Here is a 16,507-nt window from a genome sequence, read left to right as displayed (position 1 = left end):
CCCTCTTCAGCATCCCTCTTTCCTGACTCCCTACTGCCTCCCCACCCTGTTTGTTTCTTTAAAAAAAATTTTTTTTTAATCTTTATTTATTTTTGAGAGAGAGACAGCGTGTGAGCAGGGGAGGAGCAGAGAGAGAGGGAGACACAGAATACGAAGCAGGTGAGATCACGAACGGTGAGATCACGACCCGAGTGGAATTGGGACACTCAACCGACTGAGTCACCCAGGCGTGCCGTTGTCTTGTTTTCTTTTAAAGAACACTTTCCTCCCCCTATAACAGCCCCGGTTCCTGGCTACACACCCTCACACACACTCTCACACCAAGACTTACCCGCCCTAAGTCCCGATTCTTCCAGGTCCTTCCAGAGAGCTGAAGGCCGCCACAGGACCACTTTTTACTAAGATACCGACGGCTTCAAAAGAGATTGGATGCGAATGCTGTCTGGGAAGGCAAATGCTAAAAACTGAATTCACTGTGGCAAATTCCAGGTACCAGGATCGGCAGAGAGAAACAGACTGGGGTTAGGGGGACTGCCCCAAAACCTGCAGAGAGATGACGGGAGACAGCTCTCCAGGTGACCAGCCACGAGATGGGACAATGGCCCTTCCCCACAGCAGAGGGACTGCCAAGGGTCACTAGGTGCTCTTGGTGCTGCTGTCACCCCGGCAAGTATCTCCCCTGAGCCCCTGTCCCCTCACCCCAGGCAGCACAGGGTCATTCCCCTGGAGGATGGCTCTGTGGCACATCCAGCCGGCTGGCGGTCCTGAGAGTTCCCTTGTCCTCCTATGTCTCCGTCATCCCGGATCCCAACCGCCTTTAGAAAATTCTGGTGATTCTGGTGGAGGCACACGGAGGAAAACACCCAGACATCCACGAGGCCAGAGGGGAAGCAGTGGGGACTTTCATCTGTCCTGCCAGCCTTTCCCCAGCTGTGGGGGTGACGACGGAGACGCTGGCTTGCAAAAGTGACAGAATGACGTTAAAGGAGAATCCGAGTCATGCCCTGCAGGCTCCAGAATCCTTGTTTCTTCAGCACCCATTCCTCAGTTTTGGTAAACTTTTCTTGGGCTGACACACAGTCGGTGAATATGTGCATAGTCTCTAAAGCGAGTTATAGTCCTTAACAGCAGTTCTGCTGAGAACAAGGACTGTCCAGAGCGAGTGCAACCATTTTGTCAGCTTATCATATGAAAATAAAGTGTGCTTTTATTAATTATATATATATTTTACATTTTATTGGAATCCGGTTTATGGAAGTCAGTCTAGAGGGTAGGAGCCTGGTCCAGTATATTTTATTTTTATTTTTATTTTTTAATTTTTTGAGACAGAGCGTGTACCAGCAGGGGAAACAGGCAGATGGAGAGGGAAGGGGAGACAGAGAGAGAGAGAGAGAGAGAGAGAGAATCCCAAGCAGGCTCCACTCTTAGCATGGACACAGGGCTCTATCCCATGACCCCAGGATCATGACCTGAGCCAAAATCAAGAGTCGGACCCTCAACCGACCGAGCCACCCGGGAGCCCCTGGTCCATTATATTTAAAAATTTTTTTTCAATGTTTATTTATTTTTGAGAGACAGAGCACAAGTGGGAGAGGGGCAGAGAGGGAAGGAGACACAGAATCCAAAGCAGGCTCCAGGCTCTGAGCTGTCCGCACAGAGCCCGACGCGGGGCTCGAACCCACGAACCGTGAGATCAGAGTTGGAGGAGCCGAAGTGGGATGCCGAAGTTGAAGGCTTAACTGACTGAGCCACCCAGGCGCCCCAACGGTCCGTTACATTTTAAAACTTGATGGCAACACGCTTTTTTTTGTTTGGGCTGCAACTTTTTTTCATATCAGTTTTTCTCTCGACTGCAGAGAATAATAATGGTATTTTCCCATGTAGTAGTGAACTTATGAAGTAAACAACTTTTTATTGAGCCCCGGCAGTACACCAGGCATTGTGATGGATGCTGGGGTCCCACGGTGACAATTGCCGTAAAGGGCAGATACGTGGGCACCCGAGACCACTAACGGGGATATGACTTGGTCACGTAGGCCAAGCCCACCCTGGAAGGGCCTGGAGACTCCCACTGTCCATTTTGGTGCAACAATTGATCCTGACAGGAAACGAGGTCCAGGGAGGCGAGTCTTAGACAACAAGGAGTAAGGAAGCCTCTGCCCCTCTCTCTGGGCCTCCCATTTGGGCCCAGACTCTGTACAGGGCAGTGGGGCCCTCTGACCAGAGTGCGGCAGGCATGGACCCTTCTGGAACCCTCAGATGGGGGCGGATAGTCCAGCCTGGCAGTCTGAGCGGGGGCCCCTTTGATAGTAGCAACTGTGAGTTACTCTCTGTTCTTGAACCTTCAACCTTCTGAGAGCCCTGTGTTTTATAGGGGGGGGGGTCTTGTGATTAGCGCCAGCCTGGTCTCTGCAGCACGGGGGGATTAAGGAACCCACCAGCTTTCACATCCTCGAAGGGTACAGCCCAGGGGAGGGTGACATCCTTAGTGCTCAAGCCAGAGGGGGAGTGGCTGCGGTGACCACCATGGAGTGGCCATTCAGTAGGGTCACCGGCAGCAGAGGCTAGCTGAGGAAGCGAGAGACCATGGAGCTTCTGAGACCGCACCGAGGGCTTGCTGGGAAGTAACGGAGGGATACTCAGAGGAGGCTAATTTTTTTTTTTTATAGAGAGTTTATTTTTTAGAGACTTTTTAGATTCACGGCAAGATTGAGAGGAAGGTAGAGATTTCCCATACACCCCTTGTTCTCCCCCAGGCACAGCCTCTCCCACCATCAACATCCCTCCCCAGAGGACCCGTGTGGGTTACAACGGACGAACGGCATTGACACACCGCAATCCCTCCAAGTCCACACTTTACCTTTGGGTTCACCCTTGGTGTTGTGCATTCTGTGGGGTTGGACGAACGTGTAATGATATGTACCCGTCGCTATGGTCTCATTCAGAGTTTCACTGCCCTAAAGATTGAGGTGGCGAATTTTCACCATTCAACCCACGGGCAGCTTGAGCCATGGCAACGTCGGCATGGAAAGTTAACATACTTCCGTCTGGCAGTCCCAGGTGGGTGAAGACTAGGCCCTGGAGTTGAAAAGGAAAACTGAAAGGAAGGCTGGATGAAGAAGGTACTCGGAAAGGTGTTGGGAAATGTTTACGCACCAGGTGGTGTGGCTGTGCCAGGACATAACTGAGTTGTTGGGGCACTTTTGCACCCCGACGGTAAAATGAACGATGTCTCGTGACAACAATGGTGAGTCTACACGGAGCGATGTAGCATCTACATGGAGCGATGTAGACCACCCGTTGAATATCTGCTGGTTACCAGACATCAGGAGTCTTCTCCACATCACCTTGCCTTATGTAATCCTTATCCCCGTCCCAGAGAAGGGGGACTGAAGCTCTGGGAGTCCAGAGATTTTCTCAAGGTCACTCAGCTAGAAATTGCGGGGAGAACCCAACAGGTGTCAAAGTAATGTTCCTTCCTTCCTTCCTGGTTCTGAAGTCTGCAAAAATATAGTGGAAGTCCTTCTTGAAGATATATTTATTTCATTCATTGGTCTTGGCACAATTAGCCCATCCTTCAGCCAGTGAGAGAGGGAGTGGGAGAGGGAGAGACAGAACGACAGGTTGCTGGAGGTTGAGGGTCCGGTAGACAGAGGAGCCATGGGGTGTCTCCACTGGTCTCTGCAGCTGAAGGATTTGGGGCTCCTTCGGGCTGTCATTGCTTTTGGGATCATGTCTTCACAAGCGAGTAGCCAACCATGCCTAGAATGCCGAGTCCCAGGGACACCCCTCCTCCAATCAGGGTAAGTTCCGCCTGAAAGTGAATAACCCATGTTCAACATCCACCGCAAATGCAGGCCAGTTCTCCCTCCCTTCCAAGGGCCTGGAGTCTCCTCATCCTCCTGCCCTCTGAGCTGGCCAGCCCAGGAAGATGCTGGATGAGTCAGAGGGGCCCCGGGAGATGGGGTTGTGAACACTTCTTACTGGTGAGCTTGTCAGGGTTTGTCCCGACACCTGGCAGGATGGGCGGATGGGATCCTTTCGTGTGAGCGTGCTGGGTGAGGACATTTGTTCCTGACTCTGAGTGGGGAGGGAGGAGGCTTTGTGCCTGGTTTCCCAGAGCCCGGGCTCTGGGGCTGAGCCTGGAAACGGCTCTGCAGTCGGGGCTACACCCCTGCGGAGGGAGGGCTGTGCCAAAAGCCGAGGAGAGACTTCAGGAGACTAGGGCCACGGGCAGCGTACTTCGGGTTCACTGTGCATGGTTGCCAAGTGCAGCCTGGAAACTTCTATGCCCAGCTCCACCTCGGCCCTGAACGCCAGGCTCCTAGGTCCACCTGTGACTCAACATCTCCACCTGGAGGTCTAACTGGCCACCCACCACCACATCCAAATTCTGGATTTCCCTTCTCAAACCTGCTCCTCCCGTCCTTATCCTCATCTCATCCAGGGGCCCCCGTCCACCCAATCAACTGGGCCTGGAGCCCCGGAGGTGCCGCTGTACGATGGAAGGGAGCAGAGACTGCAGAGAAGGACTGCTGGGGTTCGAATCCCACCTCTGCCACTTATCAGCTGTGTGTTTTGAGACAACAGACGCGGAAGACTGAAGGGGTGGGGGTAGACCCTGTGCCCCAGGTCTTACATAGACAAATGCTTGAGCCATTACGTAGGCCCGTGGACCTTGAGCACACCCCCTGCCTGTGTGCTCTTTTTCGGAGACGAGTCACGGTGCTGGGTTGGCCCAGACTCTTCCTGACGACCTGTGGGGGCATCACGATCTACCTTTAGAGGCAAAGGATCCCAGAAGGTCAGACTGGCAGGCCTCCAGAGGTCCTCCATCCAACTCCTCCTACACATGGGGAAACTGAGGACCAGAGAGACAGCGACCTGTCCAAAGACCCTCAGCGGATCAGAAGCAGATCCGAGATTTGAGCTCGGACGGCCCGACTCCCAGCCAGTGGGTCATGGTGAGTCTCCCCTCTGGCCACACAGCCTGGTCACCCCCAGCCCCGCAGCAGACCTCCAGGGGGAGAGGGCTGGCCCCAAAGAGGGTCTTACCTGCCTGCTGTGGGGCACACCGTATCTCAGATCGGTGACAAAATGCTCACAGTTCTTGCCCAGAAGCCTGTACTCCATCTCCTCACCAATCTTCTTCTTCGCAGAACAGATGATCACTTTCACAGGCCGTGGTTTGTACTTGTGGTCCAAGTGGTTGTTGACCCTATAGCGGCAGTGCCCCACCACGTCCCGCAGGAGCTCTTGTCTCACCACCGCCTTGCTGCTCAGAACGGAGCAGATGATGGAGAAGCTGGCCCCCAGGAGGTCACCTGGAGTCGGAGACACGTCACGGGGAGCCGCTGGGGAAGCCGAGACCGAGACAGAGAAGGGGCGGGGCGAGGAAGAAGGCCGAGGGGAGCACCCCATCGAGGTGTTGGTGTTTGTCTTTTCACAGATGGGACCGGAGGGGCCACAGATTTTGTTCTTTTTACTTCACAAGCTGTGGGTATTTTTTTCAAGACACTGAATGTCACGGCTGCTTGTGCCAGTGTCGTCGTGTCCCATTACACGGATATATATCGGCTATCTGACCAAGCCCTGGTTGCTGAGCATTGAGGTTGTTCAAAAATCTCGCCATTATAGACAATGATAGTCAAACATTTATAATTAATTCATCTTTGTGCCCTTGTACATTTCTGAAAGAGATCAAGTTTATCTTAGCACCCACTGCGAGGCACACACTGTGCGACTTTTCAGATATTACTACTCTCCTTTTTAACTTTTTTTTTTTAATTTTTTTTTCCAACGTTTATTTATTTTTTTGGAGACAGAGAGAGACAGAGCATGAACGGGGGAGGGGCAGAGAGAGAGGGAGACACAGAATCGGAAACAGGCTCCAGGCTCTGAGCCATCAGCCCAGAGCCCGACGCGGGGCTCGAACTCACGGACCGCGAGATCGTGACCTGGCTGAAGTCGGACGCTTAACCGACTGCGCCACCCAGGCGCCCCTCCTTTTTAACTTTTAAGGTGATGATCTCCATTTGACAACCAATATTGGTGTCGGGCCAGGTCATCCAGAGGATATGACCACCGCTGACCCATGACCTGGACGGCAGCGGTCAGAGGCTCCCCACTCCCTCCCTGTCCTTGGAACGTGCATTCTGCTTGCCTTCCCTGCTCCCGGACCCATGGGACCCCGCTCGATTACTCAAACAGGACGGGCGTGTTCAAGGGCTGCTCAGGAAGAAACCAACTCAGGTTTCCCTGGTTAAGCTCTTTTCTCAGTTCCTCTCGTTATGTTTTTTTGGGTTTTTTTTTCTTGGAATTTTAAAAAATCTTTGTTTATTTTTGTGAGGTGGGGGGAGGGGCAGAGAGAGAGAGAGAGAGAGAGAGAGAGAGAGAAGGAGACACAGAATCCGAAGCAGGCTCCAGGCTCTGAGTGGTCAGCGTAGAGCCCGACGCGGGGCTCGAACCCACGAACCGCGAGACCGTGACCTGAGCCGAAGTCGGACGCTCAACCGACTGAGCCACCCGGCCGCCCCTGGTTGCTCTCATTATGTTAACAAATATTTTGGAAATTATATTTCCAACGGTCCTTACTTGGAGGAGTCAGGTGGATCACATAACCGTCTCCCACATAGATGGCCCAGTGCTCATAGCCAATGTGCAAAATCTCAATCAGGTCTCCAGGCTTGGGTTCTCCATGAAACTGCAACAGAAAAACCCAAGATGGCGTAGGCAGCTTTCTAGGCAACAGCAGAGACCCCAGCGGGGGCCCCGTAGCTTGGCCTGAGGATCCCCCCACTCCTTTGCCGATACTCATCACCGGGTCAGAGCCTGGAATGGGAAGGAAGTCCTAGCCCCCGTGGGGGCCTCAGCCTTCTGTCTCTTTTAGAGGATTCTCCACAACTGGGGGCTGGAAGCTTGGAAAAAAGGACCCCGTGGAATGGGAGAGTGGAGATTTATTCAGTGCGTGTGTATTATTTCTTATGTACGTGTGTGCCCGCATCGCACGGGGGTGCATGGGCACACGTGTGTGTGTGCACATGTCATATGCGCGTGTGTTGCGTGTTCTGTGTATATGCACATCTCTGTGTGTGTTGTATGTGTTGGGTTTGTAGATTCGTGTTGGGTATGCTCGTGGGCACACCGAGGGCGTGAACGCCCACGTGCAGGGGAATTGTGCGCGCGCTCCTGAGAGTGTGGACGTCACAACCCCTTCCCTGGGGTGTAAAACCCCCTCACGCCCGGGTGGCTAAGTGGGTGGAGTGTCGACTCTTGATTTCGGCTCAGGTCATGATCCCAGGGTCGTGGGATCGAGCCCCACGTCAGGTTCCATGCTGAGCACAGAGCCTGCTTGGGATTCTCTCCCTTTCTCTCTCTTTCTCCCCTGCTCCTGTCTGAGTGCTCTCTCTCTCTCTCTCTCAAAAGAAACAAAAGAGAAGAAACATTAAGAAATCAAACAAAAAAAAACAAACAAAACCCCTTCACTGAGGCTGGGAGCCCCACACCCTCCCCAGCCAAGTCGGGCAGGTGAGTCACCGGCTTCTCAGACTGGCCCTCAAGTCCTTGTCACACCTCTTGGCTCTGCTAGTCCGTGGCCACACCAGGCATCTGCCTTCCTCCCCTTCCTCGCCTCTTTCCTGCCCCTCAGCGTCCCGCCCCTCCGGGTGCCACAGCTTCTGAGTTGAGAATTTTTCAGTTGGTCTCCCTTTCTGTGCCTTGATCTTAGCAAACGACAGCCCCCTATCTCTCATTCCAGGTCATCCGATCGGAGCCCCGGGGTCAGTTTACCTTCACCATCTTTTTCTTGCCAATATCCAACAACCAACGCTGACCCTGGAAGTTTCTCCCAAATTCGCTTCCTCATCCATCTCCTACCCTCCGACTTGGTTCAGGGCAGCCGCTGTCCCTGCCTCTGAGATCTCACAGCCTCCTTTTTTCCTTTGTCGTTTTAAATTTTATTTATTTTAAGTAATCTCTTTTTTTTTTTAAATGTTTATTTATTTTTGAGAGAGAGACAGTGCAAGCAGGAGAGGGGCAGGGGGAGAGGGAGACACAGAACCCGAAGCAGGCTCCGGGCTCCGAGCCATCAGCACAGAGCCCGACGCGGGGCTCGAACTCACGCACCGTGAGATCATGACCTGAGCCGAAGTTGGACGCTCAACCCACTGAGTCACTCAGGCGCCCCTATTTTAAGTAATCTCTACACACAACACGGGGCTCAAACTCACGACCCCGAGATCAAGAGTCACGTGCTCCTCTGAAGGAACCAGCCAGGCCCCCCCCGAACCTCGCAGCCTCTTGACTGTCCCCGTCCCTGCTACCCCACATCCAGTCTCCCCAAGGCCCACTGTGGCCTTCCCAAAGGGCACATGTGGCCTCAGGGCAAAGGGCATGCCCTTTGGGCAGCGGCTCCCAGGCCCTCCTGAGCAGCCCTTCGTTGCCCTCTGCCCCCCCAGGATGACTGAATGGCTGTGTCTGCCTCCCATCACCTCCCCTCCTCCCCTCCTCCCCTTCGCCCCCCACACCAGACACCCCTCTCCGAGAAGCTGCCCCCCAGGGCCCCAGCCTGGCTCGGCTGCCACTCCCTGGGGTCCCCAGGCCCCTAGGACGTCCCCCTCCCTCTGCATGGATCACGTCTCGCTGGTACCCTCTGTGCCTGTCTGCACCTCCCCCGGGGCGGGATCCTGTATGCTGCCCCTCCCCCCTTCACCTCCAGGATCCGGTGAAGGGCCTGGCTTGGCATGGGGGCAAAGGAAATCTCCGTGGGAGAGGGGCTGGAGCATCAGCGGGGCCAGGACCCCCTCCCCGCTCCTCCCCTCTCTCAGCCAGGGCGGCGCAGGGCCAGGGATGGTCACCGGGTTGGAATCAGAAGGGGATTTTTCACTCCGAGATTAAATATCTAAATAAGGTGGGGCCCGGAAACTGTCCACGGTAGCTGGTGGCAGATCAAATGTGACCTGGGGCCCTGCCCGAATAAAGAGACAGTTGCCCAGGCAATAGAGCCAGGATTTTGTGTTGGCAGGGCTGACAGGACGGGAGATGCAGAGCCAGGAAACCTCACATTCAGGACACATGCCCGGGAGAGAGGGAAGGACAGAGCTGAGCAGGTACCGAGCTCGGAGGCTGGCGGGGTGGGGATCCACTCACTTCCCAAGTCCTGGCTCCCCCCTCTGCCTGTGCACCCCACCCGGCGGCAAAGCCCCCAGCCACCCACCCACGGCTCTTCCACGGGAGGCCCCTGGGCCCCACGCTGTGCCAGACGGGAGCCTCAGCCCCAAGCCCTCGCCGTCCTGCAGGGCAAGGGACTTTTTCCACAACAAAGGGTTTTCCATAAACGCCTTCTAGAGCCTTTCTGAGGTCTGGGGTTAACTGTGCCCAAGGCCAGACTGAGGCCTTTATCGGAGGGGGCCCCCCTCCTGCTGTAGAGCCACCAACAGAAAGTTCCAGGGAGCTTACCTGAGCCATGGCTGTGTCTGGTGGTGTTTGCCACTGGTGAGCCGGCTGTTGCACCAAAGTTGAGTTTTGCTTTCGCTTTCCTTTTGACATCACTTAGAAACTGCTCAATGCTAACCTTTTTTTTTTTTTTTTTTAAGAGAGACTAAACATTTCCTCTAAAGGGAAAGCCGGGAAACACCCCCAAACCATGGAATCACTGTGGCTGGTTATTGAACCCAGGTCTGATCTGCTCGCTGCACGAGAGAGACAAGAGTGTTGGGACAAGGAAAGTGATTTTATTCGAGAGAGTCACCTAACCCAGAACATGGCCTTCTGACGTCCCAATAAACCACCCTCCCGTGTCGGTGCAGGCAGGGGTTTTACAGGAGAGACGTGAAGAGAGAAACCAGCTCATACAAGCACTTGAGCAGTCAGATGTCTTCAATTAATGGGGGCCAGGCTCAGGTTCCCTAAGAAACTTCAAACAGAATTGATTACTAAAAGCTTCTCATGGGTTTCGGGAGTGACAGGCAAGAATGTGCTGATTATTTTGTGCAATGTGTTTTGTCTTAATGCAGTCATCCCAGTAAAATCTGATGGTCAGGGGCGCCTGGGTGGCTCAAGTCGGTTAAACTTCTGACTTCCGCTCAGGTCACGATCTCCCCGTGGGTGAGTTCGAGGCCCGCGTCGGGCCCTGTGCCGACAGCTCAGAGCCTGGGTCCTGTCTTGGAATCTGTGTCTCCCTCTCTCTCTGCCCCTCCCCCACTCACACTCTGTGTCTCTCTCTCTCTCTCTCAAAAATAAACATTAGAAAATTTTTTTTTGTTAAATAAAACAAAAACTCAAAGGTCAGCTAGTTTCCCTTCAGGCTTACAGTACAGTGTGCAGGCAGGTGTAATGCGGCATAACGAGGGAGGGAGAAGGGTTCAAGGCAAAATGAATTCAAGATGGAGTTAGTCTTGCTGTAGCTTCAAAGCCCCCTGGAGGCCATCGGTCAGCTGCCAGCAGCCCTGAGGGGCGCATTTTCACCTGGCAATGTCCAAAAGTGGCAAAGGAAGATGGTTCTCATCACTGGTCTCTTTTTTCTCCTGGGAGTCAAAGCTTTCCCACGATCCCCTGCCTGTCTCGCTCCCACGCCTTCACTCCCCAGCACTGGGTCCTAAACCAGTTGTGGGCTTCCTTGGATCCGAGGCAGGGCTCTTGCTGCCCAGTGAACCGCAGGGCCCTGTGAGCCTGGGGGAAGGCCAGGGGCGGTGTGTGTGTATGTGTGGGCGGGTGGGGAGATGGCCACTGGCGAGGCCACCGATACAGAAGAAGCCCTCACTCACCTCCTTCCCATCCGCTGTCACAACAGCTTTGTTATAAGGCCACACAGAGGCTGCAGACCGTTTGCAAACAACCAGACTGGTTCCCTATAGGATCTGGCAGGAAAAGTGGGGGCAGTTGACTCAGTGACCGGCAGAGAACGTAACAGACTTGCCGACGTGATGCGGACAGAGCCCCCATCGGAAGGAGCTTATGCCTGAGGGGCTCAGGGAGGGCACTGCCTCTGTCAACATGACCCCCTGCCCCCTGGTTCTCTCGACTAGACCTTCTGACGGTCCAAGGTCTATTGGCTCCTTTGGCCTTGGCCCCAGAACGGCACCACCCATTCTGCTTCCAAGTGAACTTCATTTGTAAAAGGAGCCTTAGAGACTGGAGGGGCCAAGGGCAGGCTGCCCCACGACGGTCCACCTTGGCTTGAAGGTTATTTTTCAGTTAAAGGCAATCAGATTTGGCAACAGATTCAGGAAAAGCATTTGTCCTCTCGCACAAATGCCAAAAGGAATTTAGATGGGAGGCTTGCTCCGGGAAGAGAGCTGTCACCACAGATAACTACATTATGCCATGAACCGGGTATAATAAACAGGGAGGAACCAGCAAGGGCTGTTTGATTAAAGTCCTCTGTGTCTCACCGTCTCTGGGTGGCCTGGCAATTATTTGCTGACCAAATAGTTGTGGATGCCCTTTGGTACGAAACTAAAGTTGATTTTCTCTTGTTAATCGGTCTCATCTCCATTTAATTTTCAGTCCAGCTCAAAGGATCTTGAAAGGGCAGGGGGAAGCCTTCCCCCCTGATAAGTCATGACCATTCACGTCCCTGCACTGAGGTCACGTTCAAACTGAAAAAAGAAGAAGGAAAAAAACCCCCACAAAAACCAAAGTGAGTCGCAAGCAAGGTCTTGTCTCTTTCAAGCGGTGTCACTTTGGGCAGTCGCCTCTCTCTCCCGGTCTCAGTTACCTCCTCTTTAAGACGGAGGGCTTCGTCTTGGTCACGCTAGAGGCTGTGAGTCTGCCGATCTGGAGCCTCTGGAGGGATGGTGACTCTGGTCATTGCTGACCCAGCTGGAGCCACCTCTGTCCCTGGACTTCAGTTGCTGAGGCCTGTCTCCAGGTTCAAAGTTGGTGGGTGGTTTCGGCAGGTGGTCTGTTAGGTGGTCTGTGCCTCTGCCCCCAGCGGCTCTTCCCATGCTTACCCATCAGGGGGACTTGCCGCCGGCCACATCCCTCCTGCCTTTCTTCCTCAAGGGCTCTGCCATCAGGTCTGATCAGGACCCGAGCAATTCTTGGCACTGACGTGGCCTGACAAATGTTCAGCGAGGCCTGGGAGGTATTCCGCGTGTTTGCTGCCCAGCCCGGATATTTCTAGGGTCTTTCCTCGTTCTAGCCAGTAAGAGATCAGAGCATGAACCTCCCACGAGAACCCGCGGAGCAGGGAGGGCAAGGCAGCGGGGGCAAGAGGGAGGCCGTGCTGGCTGTCCAGGTTGGGGAGCAAAGGCCAAGGATTATCTCAGCGTCGAACTCGGAGATGACTAAAGTGCGCGGTGCCCGGCACACGGTGTAACCTCGCCTTGCACCTTTATTCAGCAGGGACCCACTGAGCTCCTCCTGTGTGCCAAGCACCGCTGTAGGCACGCGCCAGTGATCAAAATCAGGCGATAACGAATATGTGCCACCGTGGCTCTGACTTTCTCATTGGAGAGACTGGACGAAAGTGTAGTAAGGGAGGTATTACGTTAGATGGCCACACGCTGAGCAAAATGAAGAAGAGGATGGGGCTGGGGCTGAGGGGGAGGTGCAATCTTAGGTAGTGTGGGGGGGACAGCCTCCCTGAGTCATGAACTCAAGGAGGCAGGAAGCGAGCCCTTCGCGTGTATGTTCACGCAGAGTGTCCCGGGCAGTGCAGCAGCTATTGCAAAGGCCCTGTGGCCACACGTGTCTGCCAGGGTGTCCGGAGCCAGGGAGCGGGTCACAGGAGAGGACAGCCAAGAGGTACGGTGAGCCCTGTTTACATGGGGGCGGCGCTGCCTCCCTAAGGGCGTTGAGTCTTACTCTGAATGAGATGGGATCAGCTGGAGGATTGCGGCACGGCAGGGATGCGACCTGATTCGGGTAGTTTTTAGAGACTCCCTCTGAATCCTGTGTTGAGAATAGCCCGCGGGGTCCCGGGTAGAAGCAGCGAGAGCAGCCCTTAGTATTCTGGGCAATAGACCAGCGAGAAGTGATTGGATTCTTCATGTATGTCGAAGGTGCAGTTTGCTAGGGCTGCCGTAGCAAATACCACAGACTAGGTGGCTTCAATGACAGAATTTTATCTTCTCAGGATTCCGGAGGCTGGAAGTTCAAGATCAAGGTGTGCACGGGGTTGGTTTCTTCTGAAGCCTCGTGGCTTGAAGATGGATGCTTTCTACCTAGATCTTCACACGGTCTCCCTTCTGTGCATTTTTATGTCCTAATCTCTTTTCTCATAAGGACACCAGTCGGGTTAGGACCCACACATAGGCCCTCATTTTAACTTAATTACCCCCTTAAATACCCCATCTCCGAATACATTGTGAAGTGTTGAAGGTTAGGATTTCAACACATGAATTTGGGGGGGGGGGGAACCTGAATATTCAACCTATGACATTTACCTTCTGGCAAAGCAATGTAATCCAGGTTTGGCTTCTACTTTCCCTGTCCCTCCCCTGGAATGTGCCATTTTTCCAGGCAGCCTGGTGCCTTTTAATGGATAATGGTATGTAGAAAGCAAAATTGGATCATTTAAGTAGTTTGAATTTAATTCCTGTATCTTTTTTCTTAAATTATTTTTACTGTTTATTCATTAAAAATTTTTTTAAATGAGAGAAAGAAATGGGAGAAAGAGAGAGAGAGAGAGAGAGAGCCAGAGACAGAGTGTGAGCAGGGGAGGGGCAGAGAGAGAGGAAGACACAGAATCCAAAGCGGGCTCCAGGCTCTGAGCTGTCAGCACAGAGCCCGGCACGGGGCTCGAACTCACGAACCGCAAGATTATAACCTGAGCCGAAGTCAGATGCTTAACCGACTGAGCCACCCAAGGGCCCCTGGTTTTCATTTTTTTTTTTTGAGAGAGAGACAGAGTGTGAGTGGGGGAGGGTCAGAGAGCAAGGGAGACACAGATCTGAAGCAGGCTCCAGGCTCCGAGCTGTCAGCACAGAGCCCGATGCAGGGCTCGAAACCACAAACCGCGAGATCATGACCTGAGCCGAAGCTGGACACTTAACCGACTGAGCTACCCAGGTGTCCCAGGTCTTATATCTTGGGGCCAAAAACCTCCTGATGGGGACATAGAACACGTCTCTCTGAAACAGCGTAACGCGCTTCGCTGTCAGGATATTCCTCCGGGGAATCAGGGTGCCTTCCAGTCTGTATCCCTTTCCCTACTGCCAACATATAAGCTGGGATTTGCAGTTACCTAATGGATGAGGAAGACCGGCTCCTTCTGGGGGTGACTGTGGGAGCACAGCACTAAGGTCCCATTAATTTTTGTCTCCCAGACAGTCAGCTCTTAGTGATGGGGGTCCTGAGGCTGGAGAGGGAATCAGAGGAAGGGAATCCCCGTGTCATGTGGCCATGGACGCGGTAGGCAGGAGGACCATGTTAGGTCCTGAGAAGAGGGAGGGAGAAAAATAGCTAATTCCCACTTCTCCTGGGTTATACCTGCTGCTCTGACCTACTGAATGTGCTCGCCCGCGAGGCACGTGTATTCACATGCACAGACACAAAAAATAACACCCGCACACACATAGACAACCAGCAGGCACACGATAACACACACATACCCCTGGACAAACGCTTCTCCTCCTCATCTCTCCGGGGGCGTTTCCCCGGGCTCCAGCCCCTGACTCTACCCCGCTGTCCCTGGCTGGATTCACCCCGGAATATCAGAGCCTCGTGGGGGAAGTTACCGCCCAGTCTACACATCTTCCCTCCTCGTCTGGTTTGTTTGTCCGAGGCCGCCCCAAAGCCTGGAGGCTAGGTTGCAATTTTTACCCTGGTTAAGATCATTGCCGGGTGGTCCACGTGGCCTCTCCAGGCAGGGAAACGGTTTTCTATTTGAACAGCAGCCCTGAGTTTCGAATGGAAATTAACATCAGTACTATGTTCTGATGAGCCAATTAGCTTGTTCTTGTGGAAATGAGACATTATATACGGACATTTATTCCTAGATGGAACTTACTCTATATCAGTTGAGTTGCATCTTGTGTGTGTAAAACCCTGTCCTGTGTCTCAAATGTGCCAGGTGACAGGAGGTAAGAGAAAGGTCAGGAACAGAACCTGCGTGTAAAGGATCCACACCTTTCAGCCTGTCAACAGAGACAGGCTGGGTCTTTGCACCTTGTGAGCCTGGTTCCAAATCCTGGCTGCACCACAGCTCAGCAGAGACCTTGGCTAAGTTGCTTAATCTCTTGGAGGCTCAACGGATAAAACGAGGATGATAATACTTACCTTTTGAGGTGATGGAGGTGGGTAAGTGAGGTTATATATAAAAAGGTAAGCCCGTAAGTGCCTGGCAGAAAGGAAGCACTCAGAAAGTGATGTTGTCTTTCTCTTATGAAAAAACAAATTTTTTTTTAACATTTATTTATCTTTGAGAGACAGAGGGAGACAGAGCACAAGTGGGGGAGGGGCAGAGAGAGAAGGAGACACAGAATCCGAAGCAGGCTCCGGGCTCTGAGCTGTCAGCACAGAGCCTGATGCGGGGCTCGAACTCACGGACTGCGAGATCATGACCTGAGCCAAAGTCGGACGCTCAACCGACTGAGCCACCCAGCGCCCCCGATGTTGCCTTTCTTAACCAGACAAAGGTACGGTTATTCATAACATCATTTTAATAATAATCAAAACTTGGAAACAACCTGAATGCTCAATATGTTATTTTTATTTTTTTCAGTAGGCTTTACACCCAGCATGGAGTCCAACGCGGGGCTTAACTCATGACCTGAGATCAAGACCTGAGCTGAGACCGAGAGTCTTGGGGCGCCTGGCTGGCTCAGCCAGTTAAGTGTCAGGCCTGCTTGGGATTCTCTCTCCCTCTCCCTCGGCCCCTTCCCTGCTTGTGCTCTTTCTCTCTCAAAAGGAATACATAAACATTAAAAACAAAAAGAGTCAGATGCTAGGGGCGCCTGGGTGGCTCAATCAGTTGAGCATCCGACTCTTGATTTGGGCTCAGGTCATGATCCCAGGGTCAAGGGATCAAGGCCTGCACTGACAGGGACAGCGGGGAAGGGGTCTCATCTGTGAGGAGAGCTTCTCTTTCCTGTCTACTGGGCTATCGATTGTCTGCTCAGATCGACCTCTCTCCATTTCTCCAGTAACTGACATCCTAACAGAGCCAAGTTCCAGAGATCTGCTTGAAATGTTGTATTCTGACAAGGAGCACTGGGCCATCCGTGTGGGTAATGAAAATGTGGCCTCTGTTCCTTAATCATGAGCCAGAATCTGCTCCAGCTTTTGCTGCCCACTCACGAAAACCTTTGGTATTTGAGACGGTGGAATTGACGACATGGATGGGTTACGCAGGCTCTAGAAGCTGGGAGGGGGATGATGAAATAAACTTTTGTGATCGTGAAACATCCTGGATTGCTATTATTGATGCTTTTGGCCTTGATTAGTATTTATCTGATAGCCAACAACCAAAACCTAAGCTAGATTCTTTCTGAGAGACCAAAGTCGCTGTAAATTTTATATGGAAAAATAGAGGTTTATGAATACCTAAGTCAAGGTAAAAATG

General features: G+C 53.0%; 1 protein-coding gene across 2 annotated transcripts; it reads right to left on the bottom strand.

The window, feature by feature from the left end:
- Nucleotides 1-2,653: 2,653 nt before the first annotated feature.
- LOC124505623 (phospholipase A and acyltransferase 4-like) lies at nt 2,654-9,522 on the bottom strand. Of its 2 annotated transcripts, XM_047071616.1 has the most exons (5): nt 9,457-9,522; nt 6,595-6,703; nt 5,056-5,324; nt 4,640-4,757; nt 2,654-3,814 (listed from the first exon to the last, which is right to left on the bottom strand). In XM_047071616.1, the coding sequence occupies exons 1-5, from the start codon at nt 9,463-9,465 to the stop codon at nt 3,462-3,464; spliced, it is 858 nt and encodes a 285-aa protein (XP_046927572.1). In that variant the 5' UTR covers nt 9,466-9,522; the 3' UTR covers nt 2,654-3,461. The 2 variants fall into 2 exon arrangements, with proteins under 2 accessions (XP_046927572.1, XP_046927573.1); XM_047071617.1 differs by lacking the exon at nt 4,640-4,757 and having other exon boundaries at nt 3,630-3,814; nt 9,457-9,521.
- Nucleotides 9,523-16,507: the final 6,985 nt, after the last annotated feature.

The sequence above is a fragment of the Lynx rufus genome, unplaced genomic scaffold (assembly GCF_022079265.1).
Source record: "Lynx rufus isolate CCGP_SWC_20201006 ecotype Redwood Valley unplaced genomic scaffold, mLynRuf1.p SCAF_9, whole genome shotgun sequence".
Taxonomy (NCBI): domain Eukaryota; kingdom Metazoa; phylum Chordata; class Mammalia; order Carnivora; family Felidae; genus Lynx; species Lynx rufus.
The sequence above is the reverse complement of the archived record's forward strand: the minus strand, read 5'-3'. Positions and strand labels throughout refer to the sequence as shown.